The sequence below is a fragment of the Colobus angolensis genome, unplaced genomic scaffold (genome assembly GCF_000951035.1).
Source record: "Colobus angolensis palliatus isolate OR3802 unplaced genomic scaffold, Cang.pa_1.0 Scaffold561, whole genome shotgun sequence".
In the NCBI taxonomy this organism is placed as follows: domain Eukaryota; kingdom Metazoa; phylum Chordata; class Mammalia; order Primates; family Cercopithecidae; genus Colobus; species Colobus angolensis.
The window spans coordinates 365029-387740 of NW_012119166.1; the positions used below are offsets into that span (position 1 = coordinate 365029).

Here is a 22712-nt window from a genome sequence, read left to right on the forward strand (position 1 = left end):
TGATCATAACTCACTGCAGCTTTGAACTCCTGGTGATCTTCCTGCCTCAGCCTCCTGAGCAGCTCAGACTACAGGCAGTGCCACCACACCCAGCTCGTATTTTAATTTTTTATTTTTGTAGAGACAAGGTCTTGCTGTGTGTCCCAGGCTGATCTTAACTCCTGGCCTCAAGTGATCCTCCCAAAGCACTGGGATTGTAGGCATGAGCCACTGCACCCAGCCAGGGTTGTATTATTTTTAAGACTGGTTTTTTGTTCGTACATTTGCAAAGACTTGCCTCCTTGAGATTATTTACTCACAAACTTACCATTAATCATAGGCCTCATTTTACCGCTACTCCTCCTTATTTTTTGAACCAGTTTTGAGAATGCTGGTGTGTGTGTTGGTTTTTCTTTGATACAGCACTGCTGTGTCCCTTTGAGGCCTGAGAGGAAAAGTCATATTCAAAACAAAAGCTACTAAACCAGAAAAGCCACGAATTTCCAGAAGTTGAAAAGCACCCCCAGTTTTGCATATTTTTCTTTAAAAAAAAGTCCGCAGTCCTGTCTGTTTTGATATTTCTGGGCAGCTGGCTTCATATGCCCCCAGTGCTATTTGGACGCAGGGAACAAGGGCTCCTCCTCCTTTTTTGAGATAAATTGGGTCAGGGCCAAAATCCGTTTGAGTTGATTGTGGAATCTGTTTCTCGGGAACATCAAATGATGCTTCAGTCAGCTGAAAACATCCCTTGAATTCCTGCATGCAGAAAATGGGTGCAGCTGGCAATACCACTGGCTTGTTTACCCCAGCTCCTGGGAGCAGGCGGATAAAGATTCAGTAGGAAAATAACATAGAGCTGGCTTCTCAATCCTAGTTGTACATTAGAATCACAAAGGGAACTTTGAAAAATCTCAAAATCGAGGCCACACCCTAGGATCTCTGAGATATCGGTAGCCTGTGCTGCCGGGGGTGAGACCCACTGCCTCAGAAGCATGGTGCCCAAGCTGCAGGGCCCCACTTCAGACACTTGGATGTAATTGGGCCGGGGTATGGTTTAAGAGTTTGCATCTCTAACACATTCCCAGGTGATAATGATGCTGGGCCCAGGACCACACTTGGGGTAGCAAGTTCTACAACATCTTGGGAAAGACACTGTACCTAGTCCACATCACAGAGTCAACACATTCTTGGCCAGGTGTTTACATAAATCTTTTCACCTGACTGAGAAGAAGTCACTGTTCTAGAGACTCTCCTGCTCTGAGTAAAGAGGTCATTTTCTGTTAATCTGATATGTTAACATAAGTAATTTTTTTATTTTTTATTTTTTATTTTTTTTGAGATGGAGTCTGGCTCTGTCGCCCAGGCTGGAGTGCAGTGGCCGGATCTCAGCTCACTGCAAGCTCCGCCTCCCGGGTTTACGCCATTCTCCTGCCTCAGCCTCCCGAGTAGCTGGGACTACAGACGCCCGCCACCTCGCCCAGCTAGTTTTTTGTATTTTTTAGTAGAGACGGGGTTTCACCGTATTAGCCAGGATGGTCTCGATCTCCTGACCTCGTGATCCGCCCGTCTCGGCCTCCCAAAGTGCTTGGATTACAGGCTTGAGCCACCGTGCCCGGCCAACATAAGTAATTTTTATAAATTACTTTATGAGTGAGCAGGACCTGGCCTTGCTCCTGCGGTCTTCACTGTGTGAGAGTCAGTCAGCTGTAAGAAGAGGGTCTCTGGAAAATAGAAACCCACCTGTGGTGACCATATGTCTTGTCTGGACCACACACTGTGACCAGGGTAGCTTAAAGGTGTTCAAGTGGACTGGGTTCTTAAACCAGGGCCCTTTTGGTATCAAGACAGAGATCCAACTCGAGACTGAAGGGATTGGAGGGTGGAACTGTGGAGTGCGGGGTTGAAGCAGTGCGCCTGAATCAGAGTCCGTGTCACAGGAGCCTCAGTCCTTCCTCAGCTCTACCTTCCTCTGGGTTGGAGTCCTCAGGAAGAATCCATCCTTGGAGTGGCTTCAGCACTTTCAGCCATTGCCATCAGCTGAGCTGCCTTACAGCAGAGCCTCTTCCAGAGTTTCACCAGGCTGAGGTTGGGTCACCTGCCCATTCCTGAACCAGTCAAATCCCTGGGACTCTGATTGGCAGCTCTGTGTCTCAGGCCTCCCGCTGGAGTTCCCCATAGGACAGTGGTATTAGGCCATTCTTGCATTGCTATAAAGAAATACCTGAGACTGCGTAATTTTTAAGAAAAGAGGCTTGATTGGCTCACAGTTCTGCAGACCGTACAGGAAGCATGGTGGTATCAGCTTTTGGGGAGGCCTCAGGAAGCTTCCAGTCAAGGCGGAAGGTGAAGGGGGAGCAGGCACATTGCATGGCAAGAGCAGGAACAAGAGAGAGAATCAGGGTGGGGCAGGGGATGCCGCATACTTTCAGGGTCCGCCCCCATTACCCAAACACCTCCCACTAGACCCAGCTCAACATGGGGATTACATTTCAACACGAGATTTGGGTGGGGACAGACATCCAAACTGCGTGAACAGTCGTGATCTGTCACTCAAAGGAGGATGCTCAGTCACAAGCTACAGATCTTCCCATCAGCTTTTGGGGAATTACTTTGGCCCAGCCTTGAAAGGTACTTGGGAGACCCCTCTCCAGCCTTTTGGCCTGCATCAAAGCTGTATCTCATGTCACCCCCAGCTGGGCACAGCTGTGCCCTGGCCCCTCTAATGCCATATATGACATTCCCTCCTCCTGCACCGCTGTTCATGCACTTGTCTGTTCACTGGCTCAGCGGGCATGCTCTGAGGTGCTGGAGAGAAGTAAGTTCTGCCCTTATCCTCACGCTGACATGGTGTGTAACAGCGTGACGTGGTGTGAGAACACTGGGTCTCATTTCCTTTACTGGGCTGAAATCTTTTTAAGGCTCTGGTTCTTGCTTAGCCGCTTGTGTTCCCTTTAGCATTTAGTGAACACAGCTTTTCTGGTGCTCAAATCCTGGTTTGCATTCCAACAGGATACAGTTTGTGGCATCACAAGCATGGAAGGGCAAGACCAGGAGGAATTACAAGCAGGTTCTGCTGTCCTCAGAAGCCAGCCCTTCTCTATGAGAATAGTGGCTGGTTTCTTATAGAAACTGGTGCCTGCCACCCTCCTGGCATCCCAGAACCCTGAGCTTTTTAAACAGGAAGGCTAGTTGGTGCTTTCTTGGAAGAAGAAAAGTTGGTCCCTTAGTAATGGAATTGGTTCATTGCTTAGCTAGTTCAAGATAGAAATTCTGATGGAATCATGCCACACTCTTACAAGATATGTGTGTATGTTTTTTCCAGGCATGTTTATATTTTTGCATAAACCAGAATATAGGTATTATTAACAAAAAGGTAAGATACTCTACATACTGTTTTGCATATATATATACGTGTATATATATACACGTATATATGTGTGTGTATATATACGTGTATATATACATATATGTGTGTATATATGTGTGTGTATATGCGTATATATATGTATGTACGCACACACACAATAATAGGCTGGGTGCAGAGGCTCATGCCTGTAATCCCAGCACTTTGGGAGGCTGAGGCTGGAGGATGGCTTGAGCCCAGGAGTTTGAGGCTGCAGTGAGCTAGGATCATGTAACTGCACTCCAGCAAGAGTGACAGAGCAAGACACTGTAAAGAATATACATGCATGCATGTATAGACATGTATGTACACACACTCAAGATATATATGTAATATACACAGACATATAGTAAACAAACATGGCCCTTGTTAAGAAGTTAGCAAGCCTGATTGTAGTGGTGGTTTTCCAGAGGATATTGTGAGCACATCAGATATTCCCAGTGCCACACTCAAAGCAGATCTCAGGAAATACTGAGGGAAGGTCCCATTTCTACCTCGTTGCGTTTACTCCTTCCCTCACCTGTACCCATGGCATTTCGTGTGAACGGATGGATCACCATCTTGCTGTTTGCACTCATTTCTCTAAAATGCAGTCTGGGTGCAGTGGCTCCCGCCTATAATCTCAGCACTTTGGGAGGCTGAGGTGAGTGGATCACTTGGGGTCCAGGAGTTCAAGATCAGCCTGGGTACATGGTGAAACCCCTTCTCTTCAAAAATAAAAAGTTAGCTGGGCATGGGGGCTCACACCTGTAGTCCCAGCTATTCAGGAGGCTGAGGCAAGAGAATCACTTGAACCCAGGAGGCGGAGGTTGCAGTGAGCCAAGACTGTGCCACTGCACTCCAGCCTGGGTGACAGAGTGAGACTCCGACTCAAAAATTAAAGAGAAATAATAAAATGTGTTGTAAGTGTTCCCTGTTAGTGTTGAGTCCTGCAGCGTGCTCATCTTTAGTGACGCCGGGTAGCAGCTGACAAGAGACACCAAAGCTGGTGCCCAGGCTCATTCACTTAGCATTTATTCTGCAGTTATTTATTGAGTGCCTGTTGAGTGCAGTCTTTGAGGGCAGATCATGAGCGGGAAGAGGCCTTGTCCCTGCCTTGTGGAGCTCATGGGTGCCTCTCTGGGGAGAAAGGAGCTAACTCTTCACCTGGTGACCATAGCCAGTGCGAGTCTCTTCACCATCTGCTGCTGGTATGCAGTAATCGGGGGAGGGCACTAGCTGATAGATTTAACTCCTGCAGTTGTATTTTCCCATTCTTTGTTTTATTTTTGAGACAGAGTCTTGCTCTCTCACCCATGCTGGAGTGCAGTGGAACAGTCATAGCTTACTGCAGCCTCAAATTCCTGAGCTCTAGCAATCCTCCAGCCTCAGCCTCTCAAGTAGCTGGGACTACAACCATAAGCCACCACACCTGGATAATTTTTATTGTAGAGATGAGGTGTTGCTGTGTTGCCCAGGCTGATCTGGAACTCCTGGGCTCAAGCGATCTTCCCACCCTGGCCCCCCGAAGCACTGGGATTACAGGCGTGAGCCATTGTACTGGGCCTTTTCTCCCTGCTCCTTATGATGCTTCCATGCCTCTCTGTTCTGCAGCGCAGACATACCACACACCACATACACAAACACACCACATACACACACACACCACAGAGACACGTACAACACACATAGACACATACTACACACACTGCACACAAACACCCACACATACACATGTGTGTGTACACACACCCAACACACCTACACATACACCACATACACACACCCCACCACACCTACACACCAAATACAGACACACCCCACCACACGTGCACACACACTCACACCTACACACGCAACACATACCCCACCACACCTACACACAGACTCACACACCCCCACACACAACCTACACACACACAACAGACACCCCCACCACACCCATACACACACCTGCACACGCACCACATACACACACACCCCACACACATACCACACAGACTTAGATACTGCACCACACCTACACACACACCACAGACACACACAGACTCAGACACCCCACCACACCTACACACACACTACAGACTCACACACACACCCCACCACACCCATACACACACCTACCCACACAGCACATACACACACAGACTTATACACCCAACCACACCTACACACATACTACATAGACACACACACCACACACACACCCCACCACACCTACATACATACCACACAGACACACCCCACATACCACACAGACACACACCCCACACCCATACACATACACACCACACCTACATGCACACCACACAGACACACACCCCCCACCACACTGACACACATACCACGCAGACACACTCCACCCCACCACACATCACACACACACCCCACCATGCCAACACACCACACACAGACACTTGCCCATGCGAGTGTATGCACACACACACCACCACACCTACACACAAAGCCTTCATAAAAATAAGAGAGCCAGGCTGGGCGTGGTGGCTCACACCTGTAATCCCAGCACTTTGGGAGGCCGAGGCGAGTGGATCGCCTGAGGTTGGGAGTTCAAGACCAGCCTGACCAACATGGAGAAACCCTGTCTCTACTAAAAATACAAAATTGGCCAGGCGTGGTGGCGCAAGCCTGTAATCCCAGCTACTCGGGAGGCTGAGGCAGGAGAATTGCTTGAACCTGGGAGGTGGAGGTTGCAGTGAGCTGAGATCATGCCACTGCACTCCAGCCTGGGCAACAACAGCAGAACTCCATCTCAAAAAAAAATAAAAATAAAATAAGAGAGCCGGGTGAGAACCCCTTCTCCCTCGCATAACTGGCTGAGGAGAGTCAGACACGCGGGCAGCTCTTCTGGGTGTCCCTGGAGGCCAACTACACCATCATGCGTGGCACTGGGGAGGGGGTCTCTGCGGGGCTCGAGGGAACACAGGGCACCGGAGTGATTCTGGATGGGCTTCTGACCTGGGGACAATTTAAACAGCATTACAACCAACATTTTGGTTTTCTTGGGGATTTTATAGGCCAGGTACAAAGCAGAAAGTGCATAGAAGATGTAATCCACTTTGCCTGGGAAGAGAAACTCTTTCTCCTGGCTGATGAGGTAAGAGTGTCCCCACTCAGAGGGGATGGGCACTAGCTTTCTCTTCTAGAGGGAGGTACCCAGCCACCATTGTTCTGCAGCCAGAGGGCTGTCTTGGTGTTGGAGGAATTATTCTGGCCTAGGGTGAGGATGTTCAGTGTTACAACTTGTGAGACTGTGACCTAAATTACCCCTTTATTGGTTTGTACTCTTGGTTGTAAATTTCAGAAATTCAGCCCAAATCACTTAAGTTCCAAAAGAAAAAGGAAAAAGGAAAAATGCTGGTGGGGTCACAGGTGTGCAACTGAATCCAGGGGCTTGGACCTTATCTTTCAGGTCCTCTTTCCCTTTTCCACCCCTCTGTGCTGGCCTCATACACAGGCCTGTTATCTTCCCAGCCTAGAGATTCCCAGCCTAGAAAGAGGGCTTTTTGCTCTGGTGGTTCCAGCAAGTCTCAGAATTGAGCCTCATTGGTTCAGCCTGAGTCACACGCCCATTACTGAACCAATCACTGTGATGTAGGGGTTCCAGTATGCAGATTGGCCAGGCCCAGAGCCTAGGGTGGGCCCTCTGCTTTCTTTTCCCAGACCTCCAGATAGAGAACCAAGGAGGGTTATTCCTTGAGGGCCAGCTGAGGGGCTTCTATCCAACAAGGGAGGGTGGGTTCCCAGTGGCAGAAATGACTGACACCCACTCCTCATAAAGCTGTAGTTCTATGCCTCCCAGCGCTTCTGTATCTATTGTCTCATTTAATTCGCTTACATCTTAGGAAGAGATCTCAACCCCATACCTGTTGCTTCTTGAACTCCAGTTCTGGAACCAAAGTCTGCTCATTATTTTTCTGCTTTGGAAAGAAACTGAGGTTCCATCAAATCCTCTTTTTGTTTCTTCTTCATTTCTGCATGGTTTCCGGTGAGCTGCAGCTTCTAGCCCGCTGCCTTCATTTATTTGCTCCTTGTCACCCCCACTAACACACGCCACACATACAAATGCAGACACATACACACGCATACACACACAGGCATACACACAGACATATACGTACGTACATACACAGACACACATGCATACACAGACACACGCACATACATACACAGACACATACATACACACACAGCTTACCCATCAAATTGTTGCCTTAATAGTAGATAGGCGTGACATCTTCATTTCTAAAGGATAGAGAAGGCAGCAGAGAGACCCATGGTTTTCCTCATGACCTGGTACACAGAACTTCCCTCTGGGTCTGGGAAGAGGAGGATGAGGAGGACAGGGCCTGGCTTGGTGATGGAGCCAGCTTGACCCTCCGACTGATCCCCAGGGCCCCAGAAAGGCTCAGTTTCTCTGATCTCCAAAACAGATGGGGAATTAACCTCAAAGGCCAGGGTGGGTGTCTGCCAGCTGTGAGTGCTGGACTCTGGGGACTGGAAAGAACCAAACGGGTGTAGGTGCTGCTCTGGCAGGGAAAAGTGGGCGGAAGAACACAGTGATTCCACTCTGGGGGGTTAAGTGTTGCAAAGGAAACCCAACAGGGTTAGCTCTTCAAATAGGAGATCAGAGGAAAGGGGCACTAATGCCGTCGCCACAGTGTTGGTAAAGCAAGGAAGCACCGTGCTTTAGGAGGAGAGTCTGCTTGGGAGGATGGACGTCTCGGCACCATCACTGGTCAGATGGGGTGGAAGGGAAGTCTGGGGATTGGGCGGGGATGAGTGTGAGAGAAATCAAGTGAGCTCCTGAGCTGTCTCAGCATCCAGCCTGAGGCCTTGCCTCCTTGCTTATTCTAGAAAGTTCCTTCAGGCACACTTGGCTCATCCCTGGAAGTGGCACAGGAGGCTGGGCCTCATGGCCTACAGCACCTGTGCCCTCCCTTGCCTTGGCCACACTGGGCAGCAGCCTCTTTGAGGCCCCTTTGGTGACCGTCCCTGCCGTGCCCCCGCAGGTGTACCAGGACAACGTGTACTCTCCAGATTGCAGATTCCACTCCTTCAAGAAGGTGCTGTACGAGATGGGGCCCGAGTACTCCAGCAACGTGGAGCTCGCCTCCTTCCATTCCACCTCCAAGGGCTACATGGGCGAGTACGTGGGCCTCCCTCCCCTCCCGCCACTGCTAGGCCCACCAGATCCTCACGCTGCCGGCTCCTCTGCCCTGTGCCGTGGTCTACTCACCTGGATGGAGAGAAGGCTGCCCTTATCTGTTGCTTCTGCATCTCCCCAGCGGGAGAGCCATGGTGTGAGAACAGCCCTTGTGCAGGGGCTCAAATAAGGACGTGCTCAGAGAAGCCAGACAGCGGACAAATGATGGAGTGGAAACAGGACTACGTGGCAGCTTGTGACACCTGGTGTTTTCTCTGTCACTGTTGTTCTGAGGTTGATTGATGTCTGAGGGGTCAGGGAGAACAGATGGAGCAGACAAACAGATGCTGTTAGGCTGATGGGCCGTGCTGTGGATGCAGGGCTGCCTTAGGCACTGCATGACCTCAGAGGCTAAAGGGTCAGCTGTAATCCTGTGTCTGTTCATTCAGCTAATATTTACTGAGCACTTACAATGAGTCCGGCACTGATCTCAGTGCTGGGGATGCCACAGCGAACACCCTCCTGCCAGCACAAAGCATGGGTTCTAGTGAGGGGAGAGAGCTGTAGGCAAATGAGTAAATCGTGCATCCAACGGAGAACAGTCATTAGGAGAGAGGTAGGGGTGGGGTCGAAGGCTGAAGTGGTGCAGCCTCACTGAGGAGTTGGCTTCTGAGTTACACCCCGAAGGAGTGTGGTGGGGAACTGTGCAGATATCTGGGGGAAGAGCATTGCAGGCAGCGGGAGCAGCCTGGGCGAAGACCCTGTGGTAGCAGCACACCTGCCGTGTTGGCAGAACAGCCAGGAGCTGGAAAGGATGAGGGGGCAGTGGCAGAAGTGGAGACCTGAGAATCATAGGAGGCCGGGTCACCTGGGCCACTTTGGTGATTGTATTTTTCACCTGTGCTCAGCATGAGCTAGGAGCTTTTAGAGGGGGTGTGGCCTTGCTTAGCTGGTATGTTGCTCCTTCTGGCTGCTGTGTGGTAGGGGATGGGGTACAGATGGAGACAGAGGCCAGGAGGCTGTTACAGTCTCACAGGTGAAATATTGTGCACCAGGCAGAGATGGGGAGAGGATCCTGGATGTATTTGAAGGTGGAGTTGATAGGAGTTGTGGATGGAAAAGACAGGTGTGGGAGAGAAGAGTCAAGGATGAATCCTGGCCAGGTGCGGTGGCTCACGTCTGTGATCCAAGAACTTTAGGAGGCCGAGGTGGGAGGATCACTCAAGGCCAGGAGTTTGAGATCAGCCTGGATAATATAGCAAGACCCCTTCTCTACAAAAAAAAAATGTTTTAAAACTCAGCCAGGTTTGGTGGTGCATGCTTCCAGCTACTCAGGAGGCTGAGGTGGGAGGATCGCTTGAGCCCAGGAGTTCCAGGCTGCAGGGAGCTGTGATTGCGCCACTGCACAATGAATCCTTAGTTGTTTGTTCAAACAATGGAAAGGATGGTGTTGCAGTCAATAGATGAGGAAGGCTGAGGGTGAAGCAGGTTTAGGGAGAAAGAGCAGGAGTTCAGTTTTGGACCTGTTAAAGTGAAATATGCCAGCTTGGTGTCCAGGTGGAGATGTGTAAGTCTCCAGGCAAGCTGACATCTGGTAGGTGGTTTAAGTTTAGGAGATGTCTGGGTGTGAATTGTAAGATTGTTGGAGCTCTGAGCCTGGACATGTCTCATACTCACATGGAGTGAGGCCTGGGCCTTGGCCCCCACTGCTGGGAGGTTAGGGGAAAGAGCAGGAAGCCACAGAGACTGAGGAGAGACCAGTGGGTTTGCAGCAAAGGGCATGCGTTCCCAACGTGGTGGGATCCTATTCTGTGCCAGGTGTCAGCATGGGGAGGGCTGTTGGTTGTTAGGCTGGAACAGTGTAAGCATGAAAGCTCGAAGGAATACTTCCGCCAGGTCAAGGGAGCAGCCCCCTTGGGATGGCTGCGAAACTGTTCTTGGGCTTCTTTGATCTGGACGCAGGCTAATGTAGACTGGTCTTTCTGGTCTGTAGCAGACTGGCGCTACAGTGTAGACACTGTAGCAGTCCTGGCGCCTTCTTCACTTCCTTTTGCTCTGTAGCTCTTTTCCTAAACAAATCTGTTCTCGGTGAACTCAGTTTTCAAACTCAAGCGTGTTTACTACACACTTATACATTGCCCCATCTCAGTTATTGATTATGCTACCAGTCAGTGCCCTGATTTTGGGGTCCTGAGTCGTGTCCCGTGTTCTCAGATCTGGATGAATTAGGGTCTGACTGCTTTACTCATTTTGATTCTCTGCTCATCAGCAGAGGATTAAGCAGAAAGTTCTTTCTTTCCATTTTTGTTACGGGACACTTTTCTGAGATGTTAGAATTTATCTTCCCACCTTGGAATGTCCAGTCAAGGGATCAGATGGGAATCTTTGCTGGTTTTGTTCAGCAGTGTGATCCCAAAAACATGTTTTTTTTTTGTTTTTTGTTTTGTTGAGATGTAGTCTTGCTCTGGAGCCCAGGCTGGAGTGCAGTGGCGCAATCTCAGGTCTCTGCAACCTCTGCCTCCTCCCGGTCTTGGTTCTGGGAGTAGCTGGGATTACAGGCACACGCCACCATGCCAAGCTAATTTTTTTGTATTTTTAGTAGAGACGGGGTTTCACCATGTTGGCCAGGCTGGTCTTGAACACCTGACCTCAAGTGATCTGCCCACCTTGGCCTCTGAAAATGCTGTGATTACAGGAGTGAGCCACTGCACCTGGCCCCCCAAAAAGCATGTTACTGAGCATCTCATCGTGTCAGGTACTCTGAGGCTGGGGGTGGGGGATACATGGAAGAAGGTGACCAGGTTCCTGCCTCCGGGCACCTGCGTTCCTATGGTAGTTAGTGTGAACGTTTGCAGCCACACACTGGAGAAGAAGATGTATGTTGCTGATTTGGTTTAGAAAGGTTTTTTTTGTTTTGTTTTGTTTTTTAAAACTCATTGCATGTCCTCAGCTTATTTTCGTATGATTTGAATGTATCAATGAGGATTCTTTTGGCTATAAATTACAGAAACTTGTCATGGTGACTCCCGCCTGTAATCCCAGCACTTTGGGAAGCTGAGGTGGGAGGATCGCTTGAGGCCAGGAGTTCAAGACCAGACTGAGCAACATAGCAAAACCCTATCTCTACATACATAAAAAGTAAAAAAAATGAGCCATATGTGGTGGCACACACCTGTAGTCCCAGCTATTTGGGAGGCCGAGGTGGGACTATTGCTTGAGCCTAGGTGGTTGAGGCTGCAGTGAGCTGTGATCATGCCACTGCACTCCAGCCTGGGTGACAGGAAAAGGTCCTGTCTCTTAAAAAAAAAAAAATAGGAATTTGTACACAATCATCACTGTTGTTCATCTTCCATTGGCAAGAACGCCGCCACACCTGGCCATTAGGTGTTGGGTGTGGGGATGCTTTCAATTCTGGCTGTCCAAATGGCACTTTGTTGAGGTCTTTCTGTAACTGGTGGTCCTCTCCCTCTCTTCGGCCCTCCAGGTGTGGTTACAGAGGAGGCTACATGGAGGTGATCAACCTGCACCCTGAGATCAAGGGCCAGCTGGTAAAGCTGCTCTCAGTGCGCCTGTGCCCCCCAGTGTCCGGGCAGGCTGCCATGGACATCGTCGTGAATCCCCCGGTGGCAGGAGAGGAGTCCTTTGAGCAATTCAGCCGAGTGAGTCCACTGTGATGTGTCCACATCCCTGCAGCCGGGGTCACGAGAGTTCCTGCTGGGCCGGTGGCTGGCCTGTCTCCAGATGGCCAGACGGCAGCCTCCTGGGGGTGTGGCCTGCAGGGGCACGCATGGCTCCTCGGAGCCTGAACCACCCCCTTGAGTTGAAGTCCGGAGGTACAGCTGGTCATTGTTTGGAAGTAGGAGAACTGAGATTGTGTGTGAGCAGGTGAACCCTTCCCCTTCCTCACGGCGAGTGTCGAGGAGGGAAGGGCGTTGTTTCCCGATAACACACGGGGGGGACTCATGAAATTGAAAAGAAGATGAGGAGGTGGTGGGGCGCAGCATGGATCCCAGGCCCCCGCCTGCCTCTGCTAACCTGTGTTCTCACAGCTTGACAGAGTCTTCCAGCTCTGACCAGCTTTGATCCATTGAAACAAAGGAATTTATGGGTCAGGTAACCTAGAAGTCAACTCCCAACTGGTCCAGGCTCACCTCTTTTTTAAAAAATTGTGGTAAAATGCAAATGAAGTCGACCTTTTTAACCTTTATAAAGTACTCCGTTCTCTGGCATTCAGGCCATTCACACTATTGTGCGGCCATTACCACCATCCATCTCCAGAGCTGTTCCATGATCCCACACTGAGCTCTGCCTGTTACCCACTAATACCCCACCCTGCCCTTTCCTGAGCCCGGGCAGCCACCCTTCTACCCTCTTCTCTCTGCACTCACCTCCTCAAGGTTCCTCATATAAATGGAGTCATGTTGGCCGGGAACAGTGAGTGGCTCACGCCTGTAATCCCAGCACTTTGGGAGGTTGTGGCGGGTGGATCATCTGAGGTCAGGAGTTTGAGACCAGCCTGGCCTGGCCAACATGGTCAAACCTCATTATCTACTAAAAATACAAAAATCAGCTGGGGATGGTACATGCCTGTTATCCCAACTACTCGGGAGGCTGAGGCAGGAGAATCACTTGAACCCGGGAGGCGGAGGTTGCAGTGGGCTGAGATTGCGCCATGAGACTCCAGCCTGGGTGACAAAGCGAGACTCCGTCTAAAAACAAAAACAAAGCAGAGTCATGTCTTATTTGTCTTTTTGTGGCTGGCTTATTTTCCTAATCATGATGTCCTCCAGGTCCATCTGTGTCGTGGCCCGTGTCGTGATGCCAGGCTGAACCATGCTTCCCACGCGGACAGGCCACATAGTGCTTATGCCTCTACCTGCAGCCCACACCTTCCACACCACTTGGCCAGCGGCACCTGTGGAAGCCCTGGACAGCGACTCTGCTCTAGCCGTAGACACACGCCCAGCTCAGGCCCAGTCACTGATCCTGACTTGCTCTGCCTGGGTCCTGTGCTGCATGCACACCACACAGACAGATGGTGGGGTGCACTGGCCCCCAGATGCATTGGTGGGGCCTGTCTGCAGAAGAATGGGCATGTGTCCTAGAAGCATGTTCTGAGGAATTCCCTCCAGAGCTGGGTCCATACAGACTGACAGGCAACAACTGGTTTTTCTCATTTTCTGGAAGGACATCCTGGTAGGAGAATAGAACCCATGACACAGGCTGCCAGGCTCTACCCTTTGGCCTAGAACTCCCTGGTGTCTGTGTGCCTCACACCCCAGGGCACGTGGCTGCGTCCCAGGGTGAGCGCTGTGGAAGAATTACTGCTGGGAGGCCCAGCCACCTCCCTGTTTTGCTGTGCTCAGGCTCACACAAGCTCTTCTTTGGTCAGTCTGTCTGATACCCCAGTGTCAAAGGAACAAACCACCCCGCCCACTCCGTCTGTGTGGTGTGCATGGGGCCTGTGACCCAGGCAGAGCAAATCCGAGTCAGCACCTGGGTCAGAGGTGATATACATTCAAAGCTGGAGCAAAGTCGTCATCCAGGATTTCTGCAAGTGCTGCAGGAAAGATCAGTGGCTGGAGTGAATCTTTATCCAGAGATACTGACTGCTGTGCTGTTTCCGTCTCTCATCAGGAGAAGGAGTCGGTCCTGGGTAATCTGGCCAAAAAAGCAAAGCTGACGGAAGACCTGTTTAACCAAGTCCCAGGAATTCACTGCAACCCCTTGCAGGGTGCCATGTATGCCTTCCCTCGGATCTTCATTCCTGTCAAAGCTGTGGAGGCTGCTCAGGTCTGGGGCATGGGCCGGGCTAGCTCTCTCTTACCAGGTTCACCTGAGACACTGGGTTGGGGGCCCCTGCTTATCTTCGGGAGCAGAAGTGCTAGTCCTGGAGGCTCTGAACTGTATGCACCTTTCAACCAGATGGTGTTGACCATGTAAGATGACAGGTTCTCAGAGGCCCAGGCATGGGCTGTGATGATGGGCAAACATGAGGCGGGCCTCAGGGGAGAGGAGCTGATCTGGACTCTGTCAATGCTGCTGCTCCCAAGGGTGGTGCCCGAGTGAGATGCCTGCGGGGGAAGCAGCAGGAGCTGCCACCTCCACCCAGCCACTGCATCCTGGAGCAGCGCTTCCCAGACTTCATTGTGTGCGCTCATCACCTAGGGCCTTTTTTTTGTTTCTTGCTTTTTGTTTTTCCTTTTCGTGGAGAACGGGGTCTTGCTATATTGCCTAGGCAGGTCTCAAACTCCTGGGCTCAAGCTATCCTCCTGCCTCTGCCTCCCTCAGAGTTGGGATTACAAGCTTGAGCCACTGTGCCTTGCTTGTTTGTTTTGTTTTAATTACATTCTTATACAGAGAGATGGGGTCTTTCTTTGTTGCCCCAGGGCTGGTCTCAAACTCCTGGGCCTCAAGGGAACCTCCCACCTCAGCCTCCCAAAGTGCTGGGATTGCAGGTATGAGCCACTGTGCCTGGCTTGTTTTTCTGTTGTTGTTTTTTTTTTCTTAAAGGATCTTATGTCTGCAAGGAACCTAAGAGTCTGTGGTTCCACCAAGTTCTCAGGTGCCACAGACCCCACTTGGAGGCTCACAGGGAGCGCAGTTTCTGCAGGTGGCATCCTCACCCACCCCCAAGCCTCCTGAACACCTTGTTAAACACCCAAGTCTAGGCCCCACCCTAGACCTACAGAATCAGAATTCCTAGTGTTAGGCTGGGTGCAGTGGCTCACACCTGTGGTCCCAGCACTTTGGGAGGTTGAAGTGGGAGGATCATTTGAGCCCAGGAGTTTGAGACCAGCCTGGGAAACATGGTGAAACCCTCTCTACAAAAAATTTAAAAATTAGCTGGGTGGTGCAGGCCTGTGGTCCCAGCTGCTTGGGAAGCTGAGGTGGGAGGATCGCCTGAGCCTGGGAGGTTGAGGCTACAGTGAGCTATGATCATGCTACTGCACTTCAGCCTCGGTGAGAGCAAGACCTCTTAAGTTTTTAAAAAATCTGTGGGCCAGGTATGGTGGCTCATGCCTGTAATCCCAGTACTTTGGGAGGCCAAGGTAGGTGGATCACCTGAGATCAGGAGTTCGAGACCAGCTTGGCCAACATGGGTTGGCCAAGTAGAGATGGGTAAAACCGCCATCTCTACTAAAAATATAAAAAAAATTAGCCGGGCATGGTGGCCTGCAGTGTAATCCCAGCTATTCCAGAGGCTGAGGCCGGGGGAATCGCTTAAATCCGGGTAGCCAGAGGTTGCAGTGAGCCGAGATCACTCCATTGCACTACAGCCTGGGTGACAGAGTGAGATTCAGTCTCAAAAAAAAAAAAAAAAAATGCCTGCTGTAGTCTGGGCGCGCGGTGGCTCACGCCTGTAATCCCAGCATTTTGGGAGGCTGAGGCAGGCGGATCACTTGAGGTCAGGAGTTCAAGACCAGCCTGGTCAACATAGCGAAACCCTGTCTCTACTAAAAGTACAAAAATTAGCTGGGCATGGTAGCGCGTGCCTGTAATTCCAGCTACGCAGGAGGCTGAGGCAGGAGAATTGCTTGAACCCAGGAGGCAGAGGTTGTAGTAAGCCGAGATTGTACCACTGCACTTCCAGCCTGGGCAACAGAGGGAGACTCTAAAAAAAATAAATAAATAAAACTAAAATTAAAGAATTCCTGGTGATATAACCTGAGAATCTGTAGTTAACAGGCTCCCTGGGTGGTCATGCAAACCAGTGTGTGGAAAGCAGTGTTGAGACTGCCTCAGAGAAGTTTGTTCCATGAAAATTGCATGCAGACCCCAGGGCCCCATTTTCAGAGAATTATGCGGCTTGACCTGCAGGAAGCCACCACTGATGCCTGTTGAGTGGCCGCCTGGGGATGGGCACTCCCCAGTGATGGGCAGGAGCACCGCTACACCTGGCTGTCCTGCAGTAGTTTTCAGGTGTCTGTGCCTGGCACCAGCCACCAGCAGTATCCCAGCGTCTGGCCCTGGTCCTCTAGGAGTGGAAGGGGAGAAGGGCACTGCCGTGGGAGAGAGACCTGCCATTTAGATTACATTTGGCTTTGAGGGTTGAATGGTGTGTTTGCAAAGCCAGGAATGATCATGAGCTCTGTCTGCTCCCATAGGCCCATCAAATGGCTCCAGACATGTTCTACTGCATGAAGCTCCTGGAGGAGACTGGCATCTGCGTCGTGCCCGGCAGTGGCTTTGGGCAGAGGGAAGGCACTTACCACTTCAGGTACGACTTCCTCTCCGCACCAGGGGCTGGTCCGGGGCTTGTCCAGGGAAATGTGGGCTTCTTGACATGGAGCAGAGGACTACTTCGGAGAGAGAGGTGTGGAGACCCTGTCCTCCCTCGAGTCACCCCCACTCTGTCCTGCTGCAGAGCCAAGCTCAGACCCTGCCCAGGGATTAAGAAAAACTGGGTGGTTGTCTGCTCAGGGTCGTATTCCCTGAAAGGTCTTCCTTGACTGTTCTGTCTCTCCCCTCCATCAGCTGTCCCATCGTCATCTGAAATGTTCCCAGTAAGGTGTTTTCTTATTTCGCTGTCCATTTTCAACTCTGTGACGGCAGTACACAGCTGCCAGTGCCTGGAGTGGTGCTGGCACGTGCTCGGTAGCTCCTGATGGCACCCTGGGCTGCAGCGCTGCCTGTGATCCCGGAACCTGCTGAGGAGCTGCAGTGGAATTCGCTCCACTCATGCCCAGGGCGTGCCCCGTTCTGGCCCTGCGTGGACGGGAACGCCAGTGCCCAGAGCTGAGCTGGCTGGAGCAGAGGTTTTCCACTGAGGCCAGTTCTCTTCAGAACAGTATCTTCCCCGCACATTTTGCTCTCAGATGTCTCCTGCGGCAGATGCTAAAAAGAAGAAATGGCATGAGCTGTTTGCAACCGGAGCCAAGTCTTGACTTAGGCAAGATTGTGGGTCGTGTCCCCTGGACGGACAAACCTTGTCTGGTTGGCCTTCCCACCCCTGGTCAGGCTCATCTCAGTGTTTGATGGCTCGGTCAGAAAGTGATTTGAGCAAGAAGGCTGTCGGGAAGGCCAGGGAGCATATTGGTGGACGAGAGGGAGGTGTTAGTTACTGTGGCAACTTGGGAATTCCTTTGGAGGCAGAGTTGTGACTGGAGGGTGTCTCACTGTCAGGCTGGAGATAAAAAAGGCCCCTCAGGTGGGAGTGAAATCTCTCTCTCAAACTATAGGAAAGAGCAAGAATCATGCTCTAGAGAAAGTTCTGTTCAGTGGTCAGAATATTCCAGAGTGCTGAGTGCGGTGGCTGGCACACTTCGGGAGGCTGAATTCAGGATTGCTTGAGTCCAGGAGTTCAAGACCAGCCTGGTCAACATAGCAAGACCCTGTCTCTACAAAAAGTTGTTTAAATACTAGCCAGGGATATTGGCATATGCCCGTAATCCTAACTACTCGGGAGACTGAGATGGGAGGATTGCCTGAGCCCAAGAGTTTGAGGTTGCAATGAGCTATGATCACTCTACTGCATTCAAGCTGGGGCAGTAGAGTGAGACCCTGTCTCAAAAAAAAAAAAAAAAAAATGTGACCGGGTGCAGTGGCTCACTCTTGTAATCCCAGCACTTTGGGAGGCCAAGGTGAGCGGATCATGAGGTCAGGAGTTCAAGACCAGCCTGGTCAACATGGTGAAACCCCCGTCTCTACTAAAAATACAAAAATGAGCAGGGCATGGTGATTTTTGTAATTACAGCTAATTACCTCCTGTAATCCCAGCTACTCAGGAGGCTGAGGCAGGAGAATCATTTCAACCCGGGGAGGTGGATGTTGCAGTGAACCGAGGTCATGCAATTGCACTCCAGCCTGGGCAACAAGAGTAAAACTCCATCTCAAAAAAAAAAAAAAAAAGGGGGTGCAGGCCTTCTGCAGTAATGGGTGGATATATCTTAGCCTAAATGCTGCTCTAGTTTATTGCTTTTGTTCACGTGTATTACTTGGGTGAAAAAACCAACATATGAATGAAGGGAAAAGTGGTCCAAGTGCTGGACGCTCTCCAGTCTGGAGCTGTGGAAGCGGACCAGGCAGACCTCCCTCCTCCAATCCTAGAGGCGGTTGAGCTGCTGGATTCGTTCCTCTCCCATCTTGCAGAGCAGCCAGGCTGACACTGTTGTCTCTCCTGCCAGGATGACCATCCTCCCTCCAGTGGAGAAGCTAAAGACAGTGCTGCAGAAGGTGAAGGATTTCCACATCAACTTCCTGGAGAAGTACGCATGAGGACGCCTGAGCCCCAGCAGGAGGCCCGTCCTCACCTCTTCCGCCCAGTGCCCACCAGGCTGAACTCGCCTCCCCCGTGACTCTGCCTTGGGCCTCGCAGAGGCCGCTGGTCACTTCATCATCATTTTGCCCCCGGAGACGTCTTTCTTTGTGCCTTGATGTTGACAGCGCCTCTCTTTTGAGCAGACAAGCATTCTATATGCAACCAGAGTAGAGGGGACCTGCTCAGCAGGTGTGGCCAGGGTTCTCTGAATCTGTTACTGTTTTTGCTTCTGGAAAATTCATTTGGGGTTTACAACAACTAGGGTGTGTTGGGTGAGATGTTTAAGATCTGGAGAAATGAGCAGGTGTCGGGAAATGTGTGACTTAACCGTAGTGAGGGCTGGAAATCCAAACTCACCACCGTGATCTGTGAAATAAAGCCGTTAGCGGTGTGAAGCATCCGGTCCTTTGAACAGAAGGGCCTGGAAGGCCCCTGGGGCTGAGAGAGGGTCCGCCCGGTGGCCTGGAGGCAGGCGCGGGGAGCACAGTAGCACGTGGACTGGGCAGGATGCTGCACTAGCTTGGGGTAGATGCTGGGGGCTGCGGCCACGGTCAGAGGGCCCCACGGTGAGACATGGGGGTGAGCCAGGCTGCAGGAGGAGCTGGGTCTTCGCTTCCCAGCAGCGCAGCCAGGCCTGAGAATTCTGTGCGTCCGGCGAGCTTTGGGAATGAGGGGTTCCCTTGAACATGCGTAGGCTGGAACCCAATCTCAGAGGTCTCTGAATTTCAGGGACACAAGGTGCAGCCCGGCAGTGTCCCAGTTCCGTGGAGAGTCCCACTGGAATGGTGTGGACCCATCCCGTGGGTGACCGGTGCCTGTTCGCCCGAGGCCCTGACCGAGCCTGTGTGCACATCGCCCCCTGCTGGCGGCAGCGGGGAAATGAGGGCTGGAAATGTCCTCCCCTCAAGGGCAATCGCTGGACCTGCAGAGTAGCCAAGGCCCTGTCCTTTCTTGAATGGTGGCGAGCTGAATCTGGTCGGTTTCCTTGCTTTTAGGTGATAAAATTGCCTGGCAGCTTGGCTGCTGTGGAGGAGTCAGTGAGTCGTGATTGGAGGTTCATTGGCGTGCTTTCATGCAGAGTGTTTTGTCTTCACGTTAGTTTCCAGCTCCCCTCCCAGGCTGCAGACTCTGACCTGTGGCGTCAGTCCTCTCCCAGGCCAGGAGGGTGCCATCCGCCAGCATGCGGCTTCCCTGCCATTAGCAACCCTGGGCGGGCCGACCACACTCGAGGCTGCGGTGCTACGGGCTTAGCCCTCGCCTCCCTCACTGGGAGCCTCCCCATCCTCCCTGCCTTCCCCAGTGGGAAGTTAGGGAAGCTCAGGAGCCTGGGACCCCGCATGTCCCAAAATGGGATTGGAGGAGCTGGAGAGAAAGCAGAAGAGGCCAAGGAGTGAGGCTTAGAGCAGTCTCTATGCTGTGATTTCCACACCGGGTCCGTGTAGAGGAAACGGTCAGAAACTCCAAACTGTCCTTACCCACCTTCATCACAGCCCCTGTGAAGAAAATAGCCACAATCTCAAATAACAAAAGGGAATGTTCTAAAACTTTTCCTTCCTTAAAAAACGGAAAAAATTGCGCTTGTGCTTGCTGTGTGGTAAAACCAGGATGAGTCCCAGAGTGGTGAGGTTTCTGGTGGAAAGGTTAAATCGTAGAAGCTAGTATATTTTTTATATTTTTGTAACAATTGCTTTTTTCATGGGGGAGGCTGGGTTAGTATTTATAGTCCTAACAAATCCAGTAATTTTTTATAAATCTCTTCAGATTATAAATAGCCCCTAAAAACTTTACAATGTTTGCACAATTTTTTAAAAGAGATTGTATACACTTGATTTGCTTTCAAAATAAATAAAGTCAGCTAGTTTAGGAGGTTAACGTCGGGTAGGAATGCTGATCATGACAGGTTTGGTTTTCTACAGATTCTGTTCTGGTGCCTTTCCTGTCCGGGCACCACCTGAGAAAGTTGTTTGTCATTTGAGGTCGCACTTGGAGGTTACATCTGTGAAGTTTCTGTCATTCCTCCAGATCTGTGTGTGTAGCATCTGCTGAGGAAGCACGTGCTGGGCTGTGCCTCAGACAGCGCATCACTGAGCACCCAGAGGCTCGCCTGGCTGTTCCTGTTCTGGTGTGTGTGGAGTTTTGGGGAGGAACAGACGCAGATCAACTTGTGGCTGTTTTTCCATCTAGGTTCTCACAGGCATCTCCTGACAAAGGTACTTAACAATGGCTCTGCTGGAAATTTCTATAAATAAAATGTCCAAAATGGTGACTGTGTTTAACCTTCATTGTAGTTTGAATCTAAACATTGAGGACATTACTAACTTTACAGCTTCACTCTTTGTAATTTATGTTCCCAGCACGATAACGGACATTTCCCCCAAACATGACGGAACTCCAGGCACAGCTTCTCAGCTTCCATGTCTTTTTTTTTTTTTTTTGAGACCAAGTTTTACTCTGTTACCCAGGGCCCAGGCTGGAGTGCAGTGGCATGATTCTGGCTCACCTTAACCTCCACCTCCCGGGTTCAGGCGATTCTCCTGCTTCAGCCTCCCGAGTAGCTGGGATTATGGGCGCATGCCGCCACACCCAGCTAATTTTGTATATTTAGTAGAGACGTGGTTTCACCATGTTAGCTAGGCTGATCTCGAACTCCCAACCTCTGGTGATCTGCCTGCTTCAGCCTCCCAAAGTGCTGGGATTACAGGCGTGAGCCATCTCGCCCGGCCTCCATGTCTTCTTAGGGCTTGATCCTAAGACACCTGAGCTGCTATTTTGTTCACTTGTGGTGGAGAAACTTCATGGATTCTTTGAAATAGAATGTGATTAAAATGAACACAAACCGTGGCTCCCTGGTGGAAGAGAAGTAAGAACAAACAGCCTCTTCCCCGGGGCTGGGGAGGGTGGGCGGGTGAGGGAGCACTGGGGGCTCGTGGGCAAAGGGGGAATTGTCTATACGAGGGAGTTCATTCATTTCCCATATCGACATTTGATTTTGATGTGTGATTTTGGAATTCAGGACTTTTTCTCAAAACTAAAACTTCTGTGTCTCCACTAAAGAAAATTTGGTGGCCAGGTACAGTGGCTTATGCCTATAATCCCAGCACTTTGGGAGGCCACAGTGGGAGGATTGCTGGAGCCCAGGAGTTCGAGACCAGCCTGGGCAACCAAGAAAGACGCTATCTCTATAAAAATTCAAAAAATTAGCTGAGCATGGTGGTGTGCACCTGTGGCCCTGTCTGCATGGGAGGCTGAGGCAGAAGGATCACTTGGGCCCAGTAGTTCGAGACCAGCCTGGGCAACATAGACCCTATCTCTACAAAAAAAAAAAAAATTGAAAAAATTAGCCAGGTATGGGGCACACACCTGTAGTCCCAGCTCCTCGAGAGGCTGAGGTGGGAGGATCACTTGAGCCCAGGAGGTTGAGGCTATAGTGAGCCATGATCACACCACTGCATGCTAGTCTGAGTGACATAGTGAGACCCAGTCTCTCTTTGAGATGGAGTCTTGTTGCCCAGGCTGGAGTGCAATGGCACATTATCAGCTCACAATCTCTGCCTTCCGGGTTCAAGTGATTCTTCTGCCTCAGCCTCCGAAGTAGCTGGGTTTACAGGCATGCACCACCATGCCTGGCTAACTTTGTATTTTTAGAAGAGACGGGGTTTCTCCATGTTAGTCAGACTGGTCTCGAACTCCTGACCTCAAGCGGTCTGCCCGCCGTGGCCTCCCATAGTGTTGGGATTGCAGGCGTGAGCCACTGTGCCTCCCCGACCCAGTCTCTTAATATATGGAAAATATAAAAGGAAAAAATTACTTTAGTTGAAAGTAATAGAAATCCACTCAGAGTAGCATCAGCAGAAAGAGGAAGTATGACTTCGTGCACCTGGGAAGGAAGCCTGTTTCGGTTTTCAAGTTCACTCTGTTAAATGCAA

At 50.9% G+C, this 22712-nt stretch overlaps 1 protein-coding gene across 2 annotated transcripts in view; it reads left to right on the forward strand.

Annotated features, from left to right (window-relative positions):
* Positions 1–21052, forward strand: part of GPT2 (glutamic pyruvate transaminase (alanine aminotransferase) 2) — a 49398-nt gene extending 28346 nt beyond the window's left edge. For both annotated transcript variants that reach the window (XM_011961660.1, XM_011961661.1), the window contains 6 exons: positions 6397–6476; positions 8392–8528; positions 12010–12184; positions 14163–14318; positions 16634–16746; positions 18653–21052. In XM_011961660.1, coding sequence (XP_011817050.1) covers positions 6397–6476; positions 8392–8528; positions 12010–12184; positions 14163–14318; positions 16634–16746; positions 18653–18743 — 752 coding nt within the window. In that variant the 3' untranslated portion in view covers positions 18744–21052. The remainder of the gene's footprint in view (positions 1–6396; positions 6477–8391; positions 8529–12009; positions 12185–14162; positions 14319–16633; positions 16747–18652) is intronic.
* Positions 21053–22712: the final 1660 nt, after the last annotated feature.